Here is a 19,524-nt window from a genome sequence, read left to right on the forward strand (position 1 = left end):
GCAGATACAAAAGACCCTCTATGATGCAAGCCGAACCAGACGGCATCTCCATCTCTGTTTAGCTGGTGATCCACTTTGCGCGGTACGCAATGGTGGGCGATTCAATCTCGTTCTTACTCTGCACAACTCTCAACTCTCTCCTCCTCATCCTATCCACTTTTGCCTGCGCTCCGTCGTTGCCTTCCGCATCCGTATCAGCATTCGACTCGGTCTCCAACTGGTCTATCACCCGACAGGTGTTGCTGAGTACTCCCTGAAGACTGGCGATGGCCAGCTCGCTTGCTTTTGCGATCGGCGTGAGCTCGTTTGCTGACTGGTTTGCTTGTGCTGATGTAGATGCTTCTGGGTGAAACCTTCCCAGTGTCAATGCAGCGAACATGTCGCCAACGCCGGAAAAGTAGCCTTGCACTTCAGGAAATTGGATCGACCAAATGTTTAGATCTTGTGCTTCCAACTTGGGCTCCTGACGTTCGCCTTGCTCGAGGTGAATTTCGCAGCTCGAGCCGACTTGAAGCATCGCAGGTCGGCCATCTGGCATGTTCCTGTGTGCACCAATGGCAGCAAGGTCGTGATCTGGGAGCTCGATCGAGGTGATGATGACGTGAGGAACTCTGTGCTTCTTGTGGAGGGTGAGGAGCACATTTTTGAGCGACTTGAGGTCGACGATCTCGATATCGGTCAGCGCTTGTGCTTCGAACTGGTTTGGTGTGATGATCGTCGCGTATTGCAACATTTCTCTGTAGATAGGCAGCACTTCTTGTGCCACATACATGCCTCTTCCCATATCACCCATCACTGGGTCCAATAGATAAATCAATCCTCCATCATCCGCAACTTGCCTCGAACGAAGTTTCTTGACCAGCTCCAACACGGTCTGTACCACAGCTGCGGAAGGCATGTACCCAGTAAGCATCCGTGAGTACCTCAACAGACCGTTTCGATCAAGGTTGGAAAAGATGTCCGATAGGTGCGAGGCATCGAATCGTAGACCTCCCCATCGTCCGTATCCCGTGTGGTTGCTGAACTGAACCGTGTTGGTGACATCGACGTCCCAACCGAGGAGCTGTAGGGGGAATGTGGCAGATCGATTGCCGACGTAGCCGGAAACCACATGCGATTGAATGCTTAGGATTCGGTTTGGGTCGGCAACGCTGGCGGCCATCTTGTGTCTATCCCAAAGTGTAGCTCCACAAACAAGTTGCAAGAAAGAAGTGGTGTAGGATTTAGAAGAAAGGGTGAAGCCTCAAACATACTCGCAACTAGGCGAGAGAAATAAGCGTTTTTGATGATCCTTTTGCGCAAAACAATCACGAATCACGAATGTTTAGAGCTGCTCTCCGAACAATTGACCGAGTCAGCCGTGAACTGTGAGCGCTTTGAAACACGCCGACACTCAAGGTGGAGGCTTTCAAGTCCGCATCATCCCTCCCGTCCACCGTCTCGCTCTCGCATCCGTTCATTCGGCATACCACAGCCAGTATGGACCAAGAAGCATTCCGGCAACTCATCTCATCGTCGTCCGCCGTGCCCGCATCTAGCACCAAGCGCACGTTTGGCAAAGCGCCCAAACGCAACCCTACCGCGTCCACCTCTACTCTTCAACCATCGGATCTAAAACCATCCAGCCAAATCAAATCCAACTACATCGATCGAGCATCTGCGCGTCGTTCCGGTCGCGTCGACTCTGAATTCAGCGAGATCGAATCTCTGCATCGCGATTTCGAGCAAAGAATTGCCGCAGCAGAGACTGAGAAAGAAAGGCAAACGTTGAGAGATCAGATCAGCAGTGTTGGCGGAGATGCGAGGTATTCCGTTCTTGTGAAAGGGCTCGATTGGTCTTTGTTGGCGCAAAACAAGGCGCGCATCGAGCGTGAGAAGGGTGGCACAGGTGTAGAAGAGCATGAGAATGAGCTCGAATCGGCGTATCGGGAGGGACGCGCAGAAACGAAAGAGGCGACTAAAAGGAGTAGAGAAGAGATTGTCGAAGCGATCAGGAGAAGGAGAGAGGCAAAATCATCGGGACTAACCACGAAGGAGGTCAAGCCGGCAAGTGGGTTTCGCCCGATCGGTTTAGCAGGTGACAAGACGGAACGGGAGGGCGAAGCAGAGTACAAATGGGTGGATGGGAAACGTATGCGTAAGAAGAGGAAACCGGGGTCATCTGCGACAGATTCTGCCTCAGGTACGGGTGGTCACAGCCAGGCTGTGGGTACGACGAGGAGCGGTCGCAAGGTGCAGGATTCGAAAGAGACAGCGCCACCACACAGCTCAACGGACGACAAGATTGGGCAAAGTCGAGCGCAGGAGCTCGTAACCTCTAAGAATTTTACCTCCCTTACGAAACGAGATGACCCAGTTTTGCTGGCACAGGCCGCACTTGACGTCCCCGCAAGCTCGGCTAACGACAACAAATCAAGCACCCCCACATCTGCCTATGCAGAGGAGAACAAAACTTCGATTGCTGCAGCCAACGAGGACGACGAAGATGAGGACGAGGACATCTTTTCCGATGTTGGAGGATGGGATGGCATTCCCGAGTCAAAGGAGGACGATGAGGAAGAGGAGGACCAAGCTGTAGATCCCGTTACCGGCGCACTTCTGAGTGCCAATCGTGTATCTACACCGCCACAGCCTGCATCGCCATCACCACCGTCGCATCCAACCGAACCTGCTTTGCTCGATGCCCCACAACCAATCATCGCCAGTCTATCAACTTCCACTTCCCCTTTTCCAGCAGCGGACCAGCTTCCCCATCCCACCTTTGGAGCCTCCAAGAAATCCGTTTCTGTCTCCCCACCTCCCGCGTCGGCATCAGAAATGCCACCAACAACACAAACATCCACGCCAGACGCACCCGCACCGAGATCAAAGAAATCCAAGTGGGACGACGACGACGACGCCCGCACCAAGAAAAAGAAGAAGAAGAAACATTGATGCCAGACCCCTGGTACTGGATCACTTGGATTTCTATCACTGGCCGCATCTGTACGCTCCATAATTACATATGAAGCTGCATTCAAGATTGACGTCCGAAATCCCTCACTGCGTGTGGAATGTCCACATCGACCATTCACATCGCGCGACACAGCAGATGATATCATCCAGAAGCAGAAGTAAGGTGGGAAAATGGTATTACAATTAAGGTCGTAGGACGACGCATGAGGCTCCAGGGTATAGAATGCAATGTGCTTAGCAGATCGCTTATTTTGCGCTGCCAGGAACGCTGCTGAGAACGCCGACGCCCTTGCTCCTGACGACCTCGAGACAAGCAGCGCATTTGGGATGTACCAACACGAGCTCAGCTCTCACCTCGTTGTCCGAACCATTCCCAGCCTCGGAGGTCAGAAGCCCACCATGAAGAGTAGGCACCGATACGGTAAGGGGCGAGACCCCTCGTTGACCGATCCCGTGCAGTTCGGCTTGAGAGGTTCGGCGGCTAGTGCTGGCACTGTGTGACCTACTTTCTGCAGAAGGTGAGCGATGTTTTGATGGTGATGGAATATTGGTTGAGGGACGCTGCAGATCGCGTTGATTGTCCATCCAGCTGTCGACAGCACCTATGCCCGAGGGACGCTCAAGTGCCAGATCACAGGCGGCGCAATCATCGCAACCCGGCGCGATAGAGCTGACCATGGATGCGGCTGGCGGGATATCGGAGAGGGCTGCTGGAGGCGTCCTTGGGCTGACCGAGGAGGTGGTGATGGTGCTCGGAGCGCGATTGAATGCTTCCGGTCGCTGTTGACTGTTGGCATCTTGTTTTGCGAGGCATCGAGCACATCGGCAATTTTTCCCGCATCCACAAGGCGGTGGAACAAACTCGGTCGACATATCGACGGCTTGCAAGAGAAGTTCAATGCTCGGTGCTGCTGATGCAGTTGCGCCTTTACCCGAGCAGCAGGCGCTGGTGGCAACTTGCGATGAACCAGCTTCGCTTGAGGCAGGTTTAGCCAGTGTTGCGCTCGTAGCAGCTGAATGCCATGGTTGAAGACACGAGTCACCAGCGCATGAACAGTTCCCGGGGTCACAATCGTCCATGCCATGCGTCGACTGTTGGGGAGAGACTGGAGATCGACGCTGTCGCTGGTCGGAGCAGCAAGTGCATGCGCCTGTGCTGCGGCAGCCGCAAGGATTCATGAGACTAGAGAGCGAGAGCCTTGGATAGCGAGGCAGTGCAGCCTCTCTATTCGATTGCGAAGCGGACACGCGGCCTTCGTAGTCGCGGGGAGCTTCGTGTGCTGAATGAATGCTGGGGAGGCTCCAAGAGTGATGAGATCGAGGTGGATGAATAGGAGCGAGAACATTGCCGTGCGTAGACGATTGCAAAGATACATCGCTGGCTGCGTCAGCATCGTTGTCTTTGTGGCCAAGAGAAGAAATGTGGGATTGGGTTGAGCTTGACTGGGTTGAAATTTTCGACCTCTTGTAGGGACGAGGATCGTTTAGACAATCCACTGTTTTGGTAATGGCGGCCGTCTTGTCAACACGTGGCAAGATGGAAACATTGGAATTAGGTGCAACCGTCTTTTTGGGAAGGTGTGCAGTGGCTGCTGCAGATGTCGCGGCTGAAGAAGTCTTCTTTCCAGTGCAGTCGCATCGAACATGTCGACCGCTCTCTTTTCGCTTCTTGCGGCAAATCTCGCACTGGGTTGGTGGTCTTCCTTTGCTGCGAATGGGATAGAGAGGGCCCTTGGAGCCGTCCTTGTGGTTGCATGACGATGTTCGATGACCACGGATGCATGAGGCGCACGCATATTTGAGTCCAGCGGCAGGCGGCTCGGTAGGAGCGTCGCCGTGGCTGGATCTGCGAGCAGGTGCGATGCGTACCAGCTCGCTTGGCTGATCGTGCGGGGGCGGAGGTATTGAGACGGACATTCTGTGCGTTGTGGTGTCCCGAGCGTTCGAGGTGGATGGTGAGGATGACAAGTTACGCGTGTGAGATGATTCTCTGAAGCGCGAGGGCGAGATAGTAGGATCACTGTAGCGATGATAGAACAAGCTGGAAGGCCTCGCAGCGGAAGCTGTAGTCGCTGCCATGGTCAAGTCGAAAGCAAGCAGCAATGCAGATCCGGTCGCTATAGCCACGAAGGTTCTGAAGTACGGATGGCGGAGTAGGAGCGAGATGCGTGATTGTGTTTTGTTGACCAGAAGAAGATGGTGGTGTGAGCGAAAGTTGGACAGAAGTCAGGATTGGAAGAGATGAACGCGGACCGATTGTTGTAACAAGCACGGAGCATTGAGAGTACCAACGTCACTTGGGCTTCATCTTGGAGCCGACAAAACAGGTTGCATGTGTGTGGAGAAGGGGTCTGAGGGCAAGTCGAAAGGACAGGTAGGGCATGGACCAACGGCAGTGAGCTTGGTGGAGGCTAGGGTCACGCTGGCATTGCTAAACGTGTGAGATCAACGAAGCGCTGGATGCGAGATTTGGGAACAAGTGGTGGTGAGACAGGCAAGGCGTTGCAAGCGTAGCAAGCGTAGCAAGCGTAGCAAGCGTAGCAGGGGGTAAGGATAGGACACGGCAAGGATGGTGTGAGGAGAAAGCGATGAGCAGTGGGACTAAATTGGCGCCGAAACCAGGGCGGAGGGTTTTTTAGTGCCGACTCACGACTCGTGACTGAGCGGAGGGTTATGTTGCGTGATACTACTCACAGACTGGTGACTGCTATTCGCCATTGCGCCTTGCGACGGCTCAAAACAAAAACAAAAAACAAGCGAGACGAGACAAAGCGAGTATTCTCAAGATTTGCAGCTGAGAACTTGGACATTCTCAGTTTCTCATCGGTGCATTTCACGATTCAAGTTTCGTGATTCGTGATTCGCAGCAAAAGGGTCCGGGGTGCAACACTCACTCGAAAAAGCCTCCGTGACTAACTCATGACGGATTTCTAGGTTTGCAAAACCCTCTTCCCACACCCTCGAGAATGTGTATCCATCGTGGATTCAGCCGTGACCAGATTCACGATTGAGCCAAAGTCTGCTCACTCTTGAGTCGATTCTGCTAGCGTAGTCATACTACCATACAGTCCAACCCTGAGACCACGCTAGCTTAGCGTCTTGGTGGCCCACATCTCGGCCATTCGTGTGAGTTTGTTATGACTCCTGGGTCGCGGGTTTTGCTCTCTCCGGCGACAAGCCTCCTCCATCTATCCTCGTGGCTTAGACCATCGCTTGTTGTCTCTCGAAAAAAAAACCCGCAGCGCTGTGCGCTAATTCTTTCGAGCGAGATATTTTGCTCACAAAGCCGAGGTCAGTGGCCTCGGGGAATGGGTTGAGGGCGGCTCGCTATGATGCATGTTGAAGATCTGATCCGGCGGTCCTTGCTCGCACGTCACGTCGCACGCCACAAGCTACACCATTCACGATTTCTTGCAACTTGTTACGCCGTCTTTTGTTACGTCGTCTAATTACGAATCAAAGTCGTGAGTCAACTCACTGCTTAGAAAGCATGACTATTGCTGCCCATCGGATTTCGGATGCTGCTCCACGCCAAAGCCCTCACTTTTCCAAGTGGTGAAACTTGGCACTGCTTGTCCCCTCTTGATGCTCACTTCTAGTACCAAAGCAAGGTGTCAGACGAAATTTTTCTTACCATAGTACACCATCCCGAAGGCACACTGCTCAACAGCAGCCCCGATATCGCCAACTTCGGCTTGAAGGCGGCGCTGGCGCACCTGCACCCTCGCCCACCATGTCTCGCTCGGCACCCCGAATCAAAAACCGCGCACCCGCGCCCATCCAGATCTCCGCCGAGCAACTGCTTCGCGAAGCACAGGAACGTCAAGAAGCACCCGCCTCTGCTCCTGTCCAGAAGATCGAAGACTATGAAGAGCTCGAAGAGTATCGTGGGCGCCGGCGCTCCGAGTTCGAGGATCGTCTCCGCCGAAATGGACTAAACATGTCAACATGGATCAAGTACGCATCGTGGGAAGCCAGCCAGGGCGAAATGGACCGTTGTCGTTCCATCTACGAACGTGCTTTGGACGTTGAACCTCACCATCTGCCCTTGTGGCTCCGTTACACAGAGCAAGAACTCAAGATGCGCAACGTTCAACATGCACGAAATTTGTACGACCGTGCCGTCAGCATTCTACCGAGGATCGATCAGCTTTGGTACAAGTACGTTCATCTTGAAGAGCTACTCGGAAACATACCGGGAACGAGACAGGTATTTGAAAGATGGATGAAGTGGGAACCCGAAGAGAAAGCGTGGCATGCCTACATCAACCTCGAAGTGAGGTACGATGAATTGGATAGGGCAAGCGCGATATGGGAGAGATGCGTAACGTGCCACCCTGTACCCAAGCAGTGGATTCGATGGGCCAAATTCGAAGAAGATAGAGGCAATCTGGAGAAGGCAAGGATTGTCTTTCAGATGGCTCTCGACTATATTGGAGAAGACGAAGATGCGATGGAAAAGGCGCAAAGCGTCTTCACTGCCTTTGCAAAGATGGAGACTCGCCTGAAAGAGTACGAACGAGCAAGAGTGATCTACAAGTATGCACTCGAGCGGCTACCCAGGTCCAAGTCAGAGGGAATCTACTCGAGCTATACCCGCTTTGAAAAGCAATTCGGCACCATGAACAGTGTAGAGGATACTGTGATCGGCAAACGACGCATACAGTATGAGGAAGAGCTGGCAGCGCAAGAAGCAGGAGGTGCTCCTGCCGACTACGATACCTGGTTTGACTATTCTCGCCTCGAAGAGGACGCCTACCGTGCACTACTAGCTACGGGTGGGTCGCAAGATCAGCTCCAACAAGCCGTCAAACGTGTTCGCGAGGTGTACGAACGAGCGATCGCCCAAGTCCCTTCTTCACAAGAGAAGCGCGATTGGCGACGATACATTTTCCTCTGGCTACGCTACGCGCTTTTCGAGGAGATCGACACGCGCGACTACGATCGCACGCGCGAAATTTACAAGGCCGCCATTGCGCTGGTCCCGCACCGACGCTTCACATTCGCCAAGCTGTGGGTGCAGTACGCGCGCTTCGAAGTACGACGTCTCGAACTCACCGCCGCCCGCAAGATTCTCGGCGCAGCCATTGGTATGGCACCCAAACTGAAGCTCTTCAGCAGCTACATCGAGCTCGAAGTGTCCCTCAAAGAATTCGACCGAGCGCGCAAGATCTACGAAAAGGCGCTGGAATGGGATCCAACCAACTCGCAAACCTGGGTGCGCTTCGCCGAGCTGGAGAAGAACCTGTTCGATACCGATCGTGCACGAGCACTGTTCGAATTGGGCGTGGGTCAGGCGGAGGGTGGAGAGGCAAGTGGCGGGTTGGACATGCCAGAGATTGTGTGGAAAGCGTACATTGATTTCGAATTTGAAGAGCGCGAGTGGGAGAAGGTGGATGCATTGTACGAAAGGTTATTGGCGAAGAGCGGACACGTCAAAGTGTGGATCTCGTATGCCTTGTCCAAGATCAACCGAGCTACGGCGATCGAGGAAGATGAAGACGAAGAGGACGATGACCATGATCACGATGACGATATGGCGGCAACCCCATCGCGAGAGTTGACCGAAGAGGAAGAAGCGTTGCGTCAACAGCGTCGCTCAGCACTCGCATCTTCCGCGCGAGAAATCTTCCAGCGTGCCTACGACAATCTCAAATCTCGCTCCCTAAAAGACGAACGGGTTGCCTTGCTAGAATCTTGGAAATCGTTCGAACAACAACACGGTTCAGCAGAGACACTATCTCGAGTAGAGGCCAAATTCCCGCGGGTCGTCAAAAAACGCAGACAGGTGGAAGACAGTGCGGATGGAGCGATGGAGGAGTACTACGATCTCATCTTCCCCGACGACCAAGACGAGGGCAAAGGTGCTTTCAAGCTGTTACAGATGGCTCACGCTTGGAGAGCTGCCCAAGCGGCAAAGGAGCAGCAGCAGCAGCAGCAGCAATCATCGAGTGCTGAGACTGGTGCAAGTGCAAGTGCAGGTGCAGGTGCAACTGGGGATGATGTGCGGGATGAGGAGAGCATTGGCATTGCTATAGACGACGATCAAGAGCAGGATGCCAGCGGAGAAGAAGCATGAGGCGCATACTTGCTGACTTCGACTCCGAGACTCATTTGCAACACTCACAGACTAGCACTTGTGACTCTCTGATATCTCAGAACTACACGCAATGCAAAAGTTCATCCAAGGCAAAAAAAAAGACATGATCATTCCAAGTTGACTGGCCACGTTTTCTGCCTGACCTACAAAAACCGCCTACATCCCGGACTACCACACAAACACGGGATGGCATCTTCGTCGTCTGCGGAAGACTGAAACTTGTAGTCGTATGTCAGCTCTTCGCCCGCCCTGATGGCCGTTTTTGCAAACAGCACGATCCGCTTTTCCCCGTTGAGCGTCAATATCTTGGCGTTGCAGTTGGGCGTACAGCAGTGATTCATAAGGCGTGCAATGTTGCCCTTGTGCGTTGCATCGACCACGAGATCGTCGTCGACGCGGAAGAGATACGTGCTGAAATTGCCCTGTCGTTCGTACTGCTTTTCGCGTTCATCGGCGACCTGTTGCCGAACCACCTCGCCTACGTATTCGATCACCATATCGCCAGCAGGGATGAGCTCCATGGCGTAAAGTCCCCAATCGTGGATGGGGGACTTGGCGAACTTGAGCTGCTTCTTGCGCGTCCGCAGTTGGTTGAACTTGAATATGTCCGTGTCCGTGGCTGTTTCGCGCTTGTGCTGTTCGATGCCGAGGACGAGACGTCGTGAATCAGCACGATTGTTTCGAGCTGATTGCAAAATTTGAGCGTTGCTGCTGGTATCGACATCTTCTGTTGCCTTGTTTCGGTCGGGCAGATGCATGGCTTTCTGCTCTGGTGGGATGCGGTAGTAGCCTTCAGTGCGCGCTGAGCCGGTGGAATGCTTTGGGATGCCTCCGGCAGCCATGGCTTGTTCCTCGGCTTCAACTTCGAGCTCGATTTCGTCAGGCAGGGTGTGTTCGCTTGCAAGTTCGCCTGTCCGACTTAGATGCTCGAGGGCCAGTCGCAGATAATGGCAATCCTCACTGTCCTCCACGAGCCCTGCCTCAAACGGATCGACAAGAGCTGACTTTGCTTTCGCAGACGTTTTCGCTGGCTTTACCTTGGCTTTGGCTGCGGCTGTCTTTATGGGAACGTCTGTCTCGGGTGTGGCCGTTTCGCTGCCTTGATCCGCTTCGACGACAGCCTCCGGAGGCGCTACGTCCAACTTCTTACGGGCTGCTGTCGTGCCCTTCTTCTTCGAAACAGTTGCAGCTTTGACCTTGGGTATCTTCTTGGCCTTTGCTCCCACATCTACTTCGATTTGCTCTTCCCCGGTTGGCTCTACAGATGCAGAGACGGATCTAGATAGAGCATCCGTCTCCGTCGAATCTACATCGTCTGTACCAGCCTCTGCGTCCGACGCTTCGAGGAGCCATGCCGCTGCGCCGCGTCTCTTCGTGCTTGACTTCGATCTTGTATAACTGTTACGACGAGCTGCGACCACCATTCCACGTTCCATGTCGTCGCTTTCATTCTCGGAGCTCGAAACGTCCCGATCACGATGAACCTTGGACCTGTGTGTATGCCCCCTTTTCTTCTTTGCATCCGTCTGGTCTCGCTTTGCTTGTGAGGTAGTCGTGTCTGCATCGGAAGCTTTCTTTTTAGGATGTGCGCCAGCGAGCTTTCGGAAAGACGGAAGGCGCGCCTCGCCAGTTGCCTCGAATAATGTGGTGCCATGGTCGTTGATGCTTGTTGGGATGACAGGCTTCTTCATCGTAGCTTTAGCTAGCATCTTTCCACCTTCGCCATCTGGTTTCAGGTACGCAGTCAAATACGGACCTACCACGCGGCTCTTTACATCGCGGACAAACGTGTCAGCAAGCTCCTTCTGCAGCATGCGGAAGACGGCGTCCTGGAGCTCTGCAGCGGACCAGTCGACCTTTAGCTTCTCGTCGGCTGTCGGCGGGCGCAAACCTGTGTCGATCGCCTTACGCTCCTGCTTAGGGGGTGCAGGCATCGAGAGTGGTACGCTGGCGTGCTTTCCGCTCGGTGTCCTAATCTGCTGGCTAGGTGCGTGTTGAGATGGCGCCGAGCGAACATCCACTTGCAACGTGTAGCCTCCGATCGTAAGTGTCTCATTGACGACCTTGCACTGATTGGCCTCTTTAGAAGTGTGGAAAGCCGCATAGAAGCCTTTTTGGCCTTCGCGGACCCAGATCGGGGCGGTGCTCCGCAGCTGAGCTTCCACTGACGTGACATCGATATCGCAATTCTTGGGCCTTGGGATATGCACGTACGGGCGTTTCTTGTCTCGGAGCTCGTTAAGGATCTCTTCGTCGGGTCTCTTGATATCCTTGCGCGTTTCAGATCGCGAGCCTGCTGGAACCTGTGCATCGGCATATGGCTTGCTACGGTTGTACGTGTCATACTCTTCGGTGCCGCGTCGACGGTGATAGGTTTCTGAAGAAGCCAGCTTCCTGCTCTCTTCATAACTTGACCTATAGCGTGAATGAGAGGTTGCGGAATACTCGTAGCGGTCCGTGTTGGCACGTGCAGAGGCCGGAGAAGAAGCATACGATGGGGAAGGAGCAGCAGGCATGAAGACTTTTGGCCCACGCGGTACTTGAGGCGGCGGCATGCTCTGCTTGGTTGTGCTTGGAGTGGCAGGCGAACTGCTTGCGGCCGCTGGAGGAGCAGGAGGAACGATGGTAGGTCGCAGCTTGTGCTCATTTTCAGCAAGCTTCGCTTTTATCCTCTCGGCGATCACCTCGCCATCACGATCGAGGAAAGCTTGGGCTCTAGTTTGCCCAATCATGCGGCCATTCAATGCGAGGCAAGCCGCTTTGGCAACCTTAGCGCCGTGCTGTGGGTTTTGGCCCGCTGGCATGCTCTCCAGAGGTTTGCCGTGCTCGTCAAAGTCGTGAGCAAATGTAACGCGGAAGATGCCAAGACTCTGTCCAATCTTGGGATCAATCTCGAGCTTGGAAGATTCGATGCGACCATGTGGAAGAATGTGAAGGAGAATCTGATGCGGCTGTAGCAAACCTGAGAGGTTGGTCAAGACAAGATTGCGCGGCGGCGGCAGCGGCTTTTTACCTCTCGAATTACTGTCCCACCTGAATGAGGCAGAGTGAAGGGATTCGCGATAACGGCTGGACTTCTTGCCAAGCCTGCGCGGGTCTCGGGTGTCGACATCGACAAGGTGCTTGTCTGCGGCTGATTTGTAGATGGACTTGACACCCTCTTTGTACGTAGCGGTGGCCATATAGTTCTTTCCTCTACACTCCACGGGAAGCTCGTGCGGAAGGAGGACATGGCCAAAAGATCGTTCCGAAGTCGCCTTTCTCTGCGTTAAGGGGTCTCTCGAGTTGTTGACATTGTCGTTAGTCTGTGATGATGGCCGCCTGGTAGAGGATGTTCGTGCTTCTTCTGCCTTCTCTCTAGTAGGAAGTGAGCGCGGGCTGTGCCTTCCTGAAGAGCCGTTTGCGGGCGGACGATCGGAGCGCGAGGGGGCTGTCGCAGAGCCATTCGGAGCAGATGAAGCACGAACTGCTGAATCAGCTTGATCAGGCCAGCGCTGTGGGCATGAATGGTAATCACGAGTTGTCGGTGGGGCAGGCGCCTCCTGATCCACTTCCGCGTGTTTAATGTAGACAGCCCTTGCAACAGGTGTAGAGGCAGGGCCTTCTGATGCACTCTGAACCGAGGCCGACACTCGTCGCTGAGATTCGTGCCTGAGATCCTTGCTATCTTCCGACGTTCCGTTGAGACGGGTCGAGTGCTCATCTCGTTTGATCGTATGAGCGCTTCTGTCGGCTTTTGGTCGTCGGTCATCTCGACTGCTATATGTCCCATTTGATCGATCTCGACTGCGCTCGCGACGACGCTCCCGGCTATGGTCTCGACTGCGGTAACGATCTCGACTGCGGCTGCGGCTGCGACTACGACTCCTGCTACGCCTTGTGGGGGCATATATCGAGTTTCCGTTAGAGTCGTCTCGAGAACGCTTTGTCTCATACTCGTCCTCCCGCCTAGACCTGTGAGGTTCACGGTCATGGCGATACCTTTCATACCGAGCTGAGGGACGTTCGTTGCGCCAGTCGTCGTATTCGTAAGCACGCTGTGACCAGCGAGAGCGCCCTGAGTCCAGCGCCTCGCCGGTCTTCCTGTCGCCACCACGATCTGGCTTGGAGTCTAAGCGATTGGCGGTACCATTTTGGCGACGATGTGCTGACTCAGGCGATCTGTGCCGCAGCCTGGAAGTTGAATGCTCTGGTGATCGGTGTCGTTTTGTGCTGGAAAGGTCATTGCGCGCTTCGTCCCTGCGGTCGTCACGCGGAGTTGGAGAGTAAGCAGATCGCGCACTACGCCAGTGATCGTAGGCATCTGCATATCGAGAATCGTGTGAGGAGCGGCTTGAGCGGCGATAGTCGTCGTCGCGAACGTATTCGGTCGAGCGGCGCCTGTCGTAATCTCTGTCGCTGCGATGCCTCGCTTCTGGCGACGGTGGCCTTCGACCTTTCTCTGTCAGATGTCGATCCTCTCTGGACGATCGCGAATGAGATGAGGTCTGCTCGGAAAGCCTCGACGTCGACGCCGAGGTATAGCCATTTTGCTGTGAGGAATACGGCATTTCGATTGCTGCGACAGAATGGACTCTGGAATTAGTCTGCGAGACCGTCAGCTGTTCCAGCAAGGCGTAGTGAGTTGATCACTGTGATACTTTTAGCACTGATGCCGCATCATTGGTGTGGACAGCTGATCTGTGTGTGATAGGAGACGGCAAATGCGAGAGGCAACAGCCTCCAGACAAATCGATCGACACGACTGGAAATCTACAAGCTTTTGGCTGCTCCGCTTGTAGTGTTGCTTGTCTGTGCCGGGAAAGGCGGAGCTGAAAGACAGCGAATGAGTCGAAGCGGATGAGCGAGCAGAGCCGTGGCTACCCGGATGATGATCGCAAATACCAATCGTGAATCACGAATGATGGTTTCGAAAGCTCAACATTCGTGATTCTCAGATGAAAAAGATGCCGGAAAGCTTTTTGGCAGCCCCGCACACGCGACTCGGGACCCTCTCTCAAGTCACGGTTGGTTTCACAGAGAGAGAAAGAGAGAGATACCCTGTAGAGGCGGTTAAGTGTCGATTTCTACCACAGTCGTGAGTATGGTTTGCTGTGCACTTGCCCACTCGGAGACTCGCGACTCTGATTCACAGATTACTCAGACTATTCAACGCGCTGAGCCGTGTTGGATATTTAGACGGAAAGAAAAGTGTTAAGTTATCCACAAACAGTGCCCTTCACAACTCAGTCACCAGTGAGTCGTGAGTCACGGCACGGCGAAGGGTCTTCAATGTTAGACTGGCAGACGAACCAAGGCGTCCATTCACGACTCCTGCAGGGTGATTCGTGATTTCGCTCATGGCCCTTGCGTGTTTCAAGCTTCACGCTTTACATTCGTGATTCACGATTCACTCGACGATTCACGATTCACGTTGCACGTTTCAAACTGCCTCAATACATCTATACTCATCCAACCCGCCCAAAAAGCCTCGATCCGACTCTCCTATCAAACGACTTCTTGCCACTGAAACCTGACGTACCTGTCGGCACTCGGTCCAGAAAGCGAACATCGACATTGATCTCATAAGACGAGTAAGAGCTGGAGCTGGCCTATCATGCTGGTCCTTGTGATCGGCGACCTTCATATTCCGTTCCGGGCCCATGACTTACCAGCCAAGTTCAAGAAGCTACTAGTGCCCGGCAAGATTCAACAGATCATCTGCACCGGAAACGTATGCAACACCGACTATCTGCACTATCTGCGCACCATCGCCGGAGATGTTCACCTCGTGAAAGGCGACTATGACGATAACCCACACTTCCCTTCAAGCCTGATCCTTAACCATCCCCCTCTTCGGATCGGTGTGCTACACGGACATCAGGTTGTTCCAGCTGGTGATACACAGTCTCTGGCTGCAGTTGCGAGAGCGATGGATGTCGACATATTGCTCACAGGACACACGCATCGATTCGAGGCTTTCGAACTGGAGGGTCGCTTCTTTGTCAATCCAGGTAGCGCAACCGGCGCCTGGCATCCTACATGGCCATTGAGAGATCCCGCTTCCCTAGCCGCCCTGTCAGAAAGGACAGCCGCCAAGACGAAAGAGGATGCTACCATTGCCGACAAGAAGGCCGACGAGCCCAAGCCAAAGAAGGGTGCAAAAACGTCAGACAACAAAAAGAACGATGACTCAGCAAAGGACAAGCCATCCGCATCCGAACTTAAAGACGCCAATAAGGACGCCGAGTCAAACAAAGATGGCGACGAGGAAGAGGAAGAAGCGAAAGAGGCCGCGGCCCCTGTCCCGAGCTTTGCCTTGCTAGACATTCAGGGTGCCGTGGTAGTGACATACGTCTATCAGCTTATCGATGGAGATGTCAAGGTAGAAAAGATCGAGTACCGAAAGAACCTCGATAGCAACTCGTTGGCATTGCAGCGCGGCGCATCTGGTAACGCTGTCGCAGTGGGCGCCTCAGCCACAAATTATGGCCAGTACGGCGGACGATAGGAGCTGCTCAACAAAGCATTGCAATCCAGATACCACTTCCCTCCACAACGTTAGATGGTAGTTGTCCGTTATTACCATGTGTGGGTTCATTCTTTTGATTGGATACAAATACAAGTATTGATATGAGCGATCGGAACTAGGAACTAGGAGCTATGGTATGCTGCGGAGCATGAAAAGGGGCGGGTGTTGGAGCGGATGGTCGACGTGAACGCCGAGATTACTTTGCCGGCTGGATGAGTGTCTGTGGGATCAATTGAGGGGATAGACCGGAGGATTGTCAGTGTATGCCAGACCACAGACTCAGGCGGTGCCCCTGTTTGAGCCTTATAGTTATACGATACCTACAATGTTGTCTCCCTTCAACAGGATTCGGCCAAGCTCTACGCGCTTGTTGTCCTTCTTTGTCCATACTTCTTCTGCATCCGCCAATGTGACGTTCATAAACTCGTCAAAGCCCTGTAAAAAATCGGGAAGCAGCAGTTGCAGCTTGTCAATCACCATGTTTGTATAATATTGTACCATTGGCGAGCTGCCATGTCGACTCACAATGATCTTGCCTTCAATACGAAAGTCGACATTATCGTAGAGCCAGAGAGATACTCTTGTCTGCTGTTGCAAGTGACGGAAGATGATGTTGATCGGCTGCACCGATACTTTGCTTCGGCCCGACATTGTATGTACGTGCTGCTGGATGGAAACTCTCGGAGGTAAGATGAAGGATCGAGAGCTAGAAGAGAGTCTGCTTCGTGTGTTCTCTTGTGCTTGCAAACAAACCCAAGGTATCTTGCAGTACTAGCGTCAAGTTTGGCGGGCTGTTCGTTCAATCACGAATGTTGTATGCAAATTCCTTCGAATTTAAGCTTCAAGCGATCTCGGCTGCTGTTCTTTGCTCGGAACACCAGGATGTCGCTGACTGGGCGGGAAAGGATTGGCGTGGAAAGGGTTGGATGGCGTGGAGAGAGCATGACAAGCAACACGTCGAATCTTCGAAACTCAAATCACAGACAAGTAGACCGCGAAATACAGCATCACGTGAATCTGGCTAGATCGGGCCACTCGAATCGGGCTCACATTCGTGATCCGAGGTAGATATCGTCAAGAAGCAAGCCTGTGCGTGGGTCATGCAAGGCGTGAATCACGAATGCTGCATTGGACGGAGGCGTGGCTCCGTGCCTATTTTCCATCCCTTTACCTTCTTCACGCTCGAGTCAATCTCGAATCGGCCTTCCCACCCAATTGCAGCATCGTCTGACTCTTCGAACCATAACACACGTCCACATACAAGCCATTTTCCGGAGCCAAAACTGCTGGCGCATGCAAGTCACGTCGTTGAATAACCTATCACGACTTGGAAGAAGCTATCGAGCAGAGAGCTTGAACCCACTACGCTTGAGACGCCCCTTGTGCTTACCTGGCAACGCACCTGAACAACACGTAACATACGCTTTGAGCTACCAACAGTAGCTGTTTCGGAGACAGACCTTTCCCAGAGTCCGGGGCGCCCGACTAGCCGCGGCCGCAAACACGTTCAATACGAGACAAGGCCAGCCGAAACTTGGTAACTCTTAAAAATGGGTCTCACATTCTCGTCAATGTTGTCCAAGCTGGCATTCTGGAACAAAAATGAGGAGGTCAGGATACTCATGCTCGGGCTCGACAGTGCTGGTAAGACGACGATCTTGTATCGGCTGCAAATTGGCGAGGTGGTCTCTACGATCCCAACGATCGGATTCAATGTAGAAACGGTGACATTTAAGAACATCAAGTTTCAGGTCTGGGATCTTGGCGGACAAACATCAATTCGGTAAGCTTTGCTTTGTGCTGTTCTCGTCTTTGCAAGTCATGACAGTGCTGACACTGGCTTTCGCGGCGCTCGCCTATTGCAGACCGTACTGGAGGTGCTATTATGCCAACACAACAGCCATCATCTACGTGATCGACGCTTCGGACATAGAACGACTCGGCACAGCGAAAGCAGAGCTACTCGCTATGCTTTCAGAGGAAGAGCTCAAGGACTCAAAGCTTCTTGTTTTTGCCAACAAGCAGGATCTACCAGGCGCTTTGGACGAAGGGCAGGTCAGCGAGAAGCTCGGGCTGAGCGAGCTCAAGGATCGTCAATGGTCGATACACAAGTGTTGTGCCACCAAAGGCGAAGGTCTGGAAGAGGGTCTTGATTGGTAAGTATGCCGTGCAAGGGAGAATGACTTGGCACTTGTTGATGTAGCTACTGACTTGGTGTTCTCTCTTCTCTCCCGCTCTCAGGCTGGTCAACACATTGCAAAGCAAGTGATCCATTCGAGACCTCCGATACCCATGCAACAATTTTCCAGCACAAACAGCATACTTTTGTTCATTGTTTAAACTTGTTCCAACAGTCTCGCTCGAGACTCTACATAAGCAAGGCGCGTTTCAATGTACGTCTCGATTCATCTGCGACTCTGGTGGCTCTGACTTGGACGTAGTGTGACCCTGAAAAAGCATCCTCCTATACCAATTCTACAAGCTCAAGCATCATGGCAGCGCGTGAGGGCTCACAAGATGGCGTTCAGAATGAGAGAAGAAAGAAGTGCCACCTTTCGTGTTTTGGACGATGATGTGTGAGCCACCTTGTATTAAATGGAGGCAGACTTGCTTTTGAAAACTGGCAATCGTGAATGTATGGCTGTCGCTCTCAGGCCAGATTGTTTTTTTTCCCTAGTTTTACACTCTGAACTGAATCGTTGAATGTTGATTTCTCACCACGCTCGCTCTTACGCCCTTGGCTCTCCTTCAGCACAGGTAGACAATGCAGTCGACATCAGCAGCAATCGCAGCAGCAGCCATCTCGGGAGCCGATTTGGGCGCCAAAGCCAACAGCGCCAAAGGGTCGGATTCGGCTGCCAAGAAGAAGTCTTGTGGAACACTGGGCGATAACGGATTCGATGCTAGTGAGGCCGAGACGTGGATGCGAAACAGATGGAAGGCTGTACACTCGAATTCTTCCGACAAAAGAATAGCAGAAGCTCGTAAGTGTATTGTACAAGCGAGACAGATCATCGGGTGTGGGCGGCATGCTGATTGACGGATTTTGGTGCGGCCGCTTGTGATTGATACAGAGAGACCAGAGGTGTATAAAGCACCGCCAGGCTCTGCAGGCTCCGCTTGGGGTCCGAACAAGAGTGAGTTCTTTACTTGGAGACTGTTGCGAAATGTCGGGCGTTGCAAGCAGCCATCAAGGATGAGAAGGCTGATGACAACTTCTGTTGGGTTTCTGATCACGAGCAGAAACAATCAACGAGAGATTCGCAAGCGATCTGCTGAAAGCTTCAACAGCAAGCGCGGCCAGATAAGTGGAATTTATATCAATCGTGAATTCAGTGCTACCTATGCATGTGTTGAGAGAAGCCTGTTCGTCAAATTGGTGAGGACCGCCTTTGACACAGCAGCAATCGGAACTGAGTAGCGATGGTTGAGGAGGGAGTTGTATCACGGTTCACGGATAAAAAACAGAATGTTAGATTGAGAGCTCCACATGAGTGAAGGCAGGAAGGACCAACAACCATAGTCAGTCAGCCAAGCCTTTCGAAGACCCTGAAGTGCTTGGATGAGGGCGAGGCAGATCCATGGACAGCTAGGTGGCCTCATTCGACCGGCTGCTTGAGAGAAGGGAGGGTAGAGTCGAACACGGGAGTTACTGACAAGAAGAACACGTCATAGACGAGCCGCTCCTCGCCATTCCAGGACATCACACAAAATCAATCCTCACTTGCAGAGCAAGGCTAAGTTGGCGTCAGCTACGTGGCCATCTGCAGCCGGCAAAGAGATGATGGCATGACAAAGAAAAATGCAAGCTACGTACGAGTGACGAGTGTCGAGTTAGCCTCCAAAAGCTCGCCTTCGCGTCTCGGCAAATCACGAATACTCTGGGCAAAATGGCTTGTTGCACTGCACAGCACAGCCCACAGGCAAGACTAACGAAAGACCAAAATCAAGTTGAAGC

At 53.1% G+C, this 19,524-nt stretch overlaps 9 protein-coding genes across 9 annotated transcripts; 5 read left to right on the forward strand and 4 right to left on the reverse strand.

Annotated features, from left to right (window-relative positions):
- Positions 1–58: 58 nt before the first annotated feature.
- Positions 59–1,162, reverse strand: UMAG_10310 (uncharacterized protein; the record flags this gene model as incomplete). The annotated part of the gene is made up of 1 exon (XM_011390890.1): positions 59–1,162. The coding sequence occupies one exon, from the start codon at positions 1,160–1,162 to the stop codon at positions 59–61; it is 1,104 nt and encodes a 367-aa protein (XP_011389192.1).
- A 317-nt stretch (positions 1,163–1,479) lies between these two features.
- On the forward strand, positions 1,480–2,934 carry UMAG_02674 (uncharacterized protein; the record flags this gene model as incomplete). The annotated part of the gene is made up of 1 exon (XM_011390754.1): positions 1,480–2,934. One exon carries the CDS (start codon positions 1,480–1,482, stop codon positions 2,932–2,934), a length of 1,455 nt encoding a protein of 484 aa, XP_011389056.1.
- A 267-nt stretch (positions 2,935–3,201) lies between these two features.
- UMAG_10311 (uncharacterized protein) lies at positions 3,202–5,034 on the reverse strand (the record flags this gene model as incomplete). Its single annotated transcript, XM_011390891.1, has 1 exon — positions 3,202–5,034. The coding sequence occupies one exon, from the start codon at positions 5,032–5,034 to the stop codon at positions 3,202–3,204; it is 1,833 nt and encodes a 610-aa protein (XP_011389193.1).
- Positions 5,035–6,688: 1,654 nt separating this feature from the next.
- UMAG_02676 (putative cell cycle control protein) lies at positions 6,689–9,034 on the forward strand (the record flags this gene model as incomplete). The annotated part of the gene is made up of 1 exon (XM_011390755.1): positions 6,689–9,034. One exon carries the CDS (start codon positions 6,689–6,691, stop codon positions 9,032–9,034), a length of 2,346 nt encoding a protein of 781 aa, XP_011389057.1.
- A 164-nt stretch (positions 9,035–9,198) lies between these two features.
- Positions 9,199–13,605, reverse strand: UMAG_02677 (histone methyltransferase SET1; the record flags this gene model as incomplete). Its single annotated transcript, XM_011390756.1, has 1 exon — positions 9,199–13,605. One exon carries the CDS (start codon positions 13,603–13,605, stop codon positions 9,199–9,201), a length of 4,407 nt encoding a protein of 1,468 aa, XP_011389058.1.
- A 1,046-nt stretch (positions 13,606–14,651) lies between these two features.
- On the forward strand, positions 14,652–15,545 carry UMAG_02678 (retromer subunit VPS29; the record flags this gene model as incomplete). The annotated part of the gene is made up of 1 exon (XM_011390757.1): positions 14,652–15,545. One exon carries the CDS (start codon positions 14,652–14,654, stop codon positions 15,543–15,545), a length of 894 nt encoding a protein of 297 aa, XP_011389059.1.
- A 217-nt stretch (positions 15,546–15,762) lies between these two features.
- UMAG_10312 (putative small nuclear ribonucleoprotein E) lies at positions 15,763–16,217 on the reverse strand (the record flags this gene model as incomplete). The annotated part of the gene is made up of 3 exons (XM_011390892.1): positions 15,763–15,786; positions 15,891–16,001; positions 16,092–16,217. The coding sequence occupies 3 exons, from the start codon at positions 16,215–16,217 to the stop codon at positions 15,763–15,765; spliced, it is 261 nt and encodes an 86-aa protein (XP_011389194.1).
- Positions 16,218–17,116: 899 nt separating this feature from the next.
- UMAG_10313 (putative ADP-ribosylation factor) lies at positions 17,117–17,835 on the forward strand (the record flags this gene model as incomplete). Its single annotated transcript, XM_011390893.1, has 3 exons — positions 17,117–17,349; positions 17,432–17,722; positions 17,808–17,835. The coding sequence occupies 3 exons, from the start codon at positions 17,117–17,119 to the stop codon at positions 17,833–17,835; spliced, it is 552 nt and encodes a 183-aa protein (XP_011389195.1).
- Positions 17,836–18,330: 495 nt separating this feature from the next.
- UMAG_10315 (uncharacterized protein) lies at positions 18,331–18,874 on the forward strand (the record flags this gene model as incomplete). The annotated part of the gene is made up of 3 exons (XM_011390894.1): positions 18,331–18,550; positions 18,641–18,703; positions 18,810–18,874. 3 exons carry the CDS (start codon positions 18,331–18,333, stop codon positions 18,872–18,874), a joined length of 348 nt encoding a protein of 115 aa, XP_011389196.1.
- Between the last annotated feature and the right edge of the window lie 650 nt (positions 18,875–19,524).

Source organism: Mycosarcoma maydis, chromosome 6 (genome assembly GCF_000328475.2).
Source record: "Mycosarcoma maydis chromosome 6, whole genome shotgun sequence".
In the NCBI taxonomy this organism is placed as follows: domain Eukaryota; kingdom Fungi; phylum Basidiomycota; class Ustilaginomycetes; order Ustilaginales; genus Mycosarcoma; species Mycosarcoma maydis.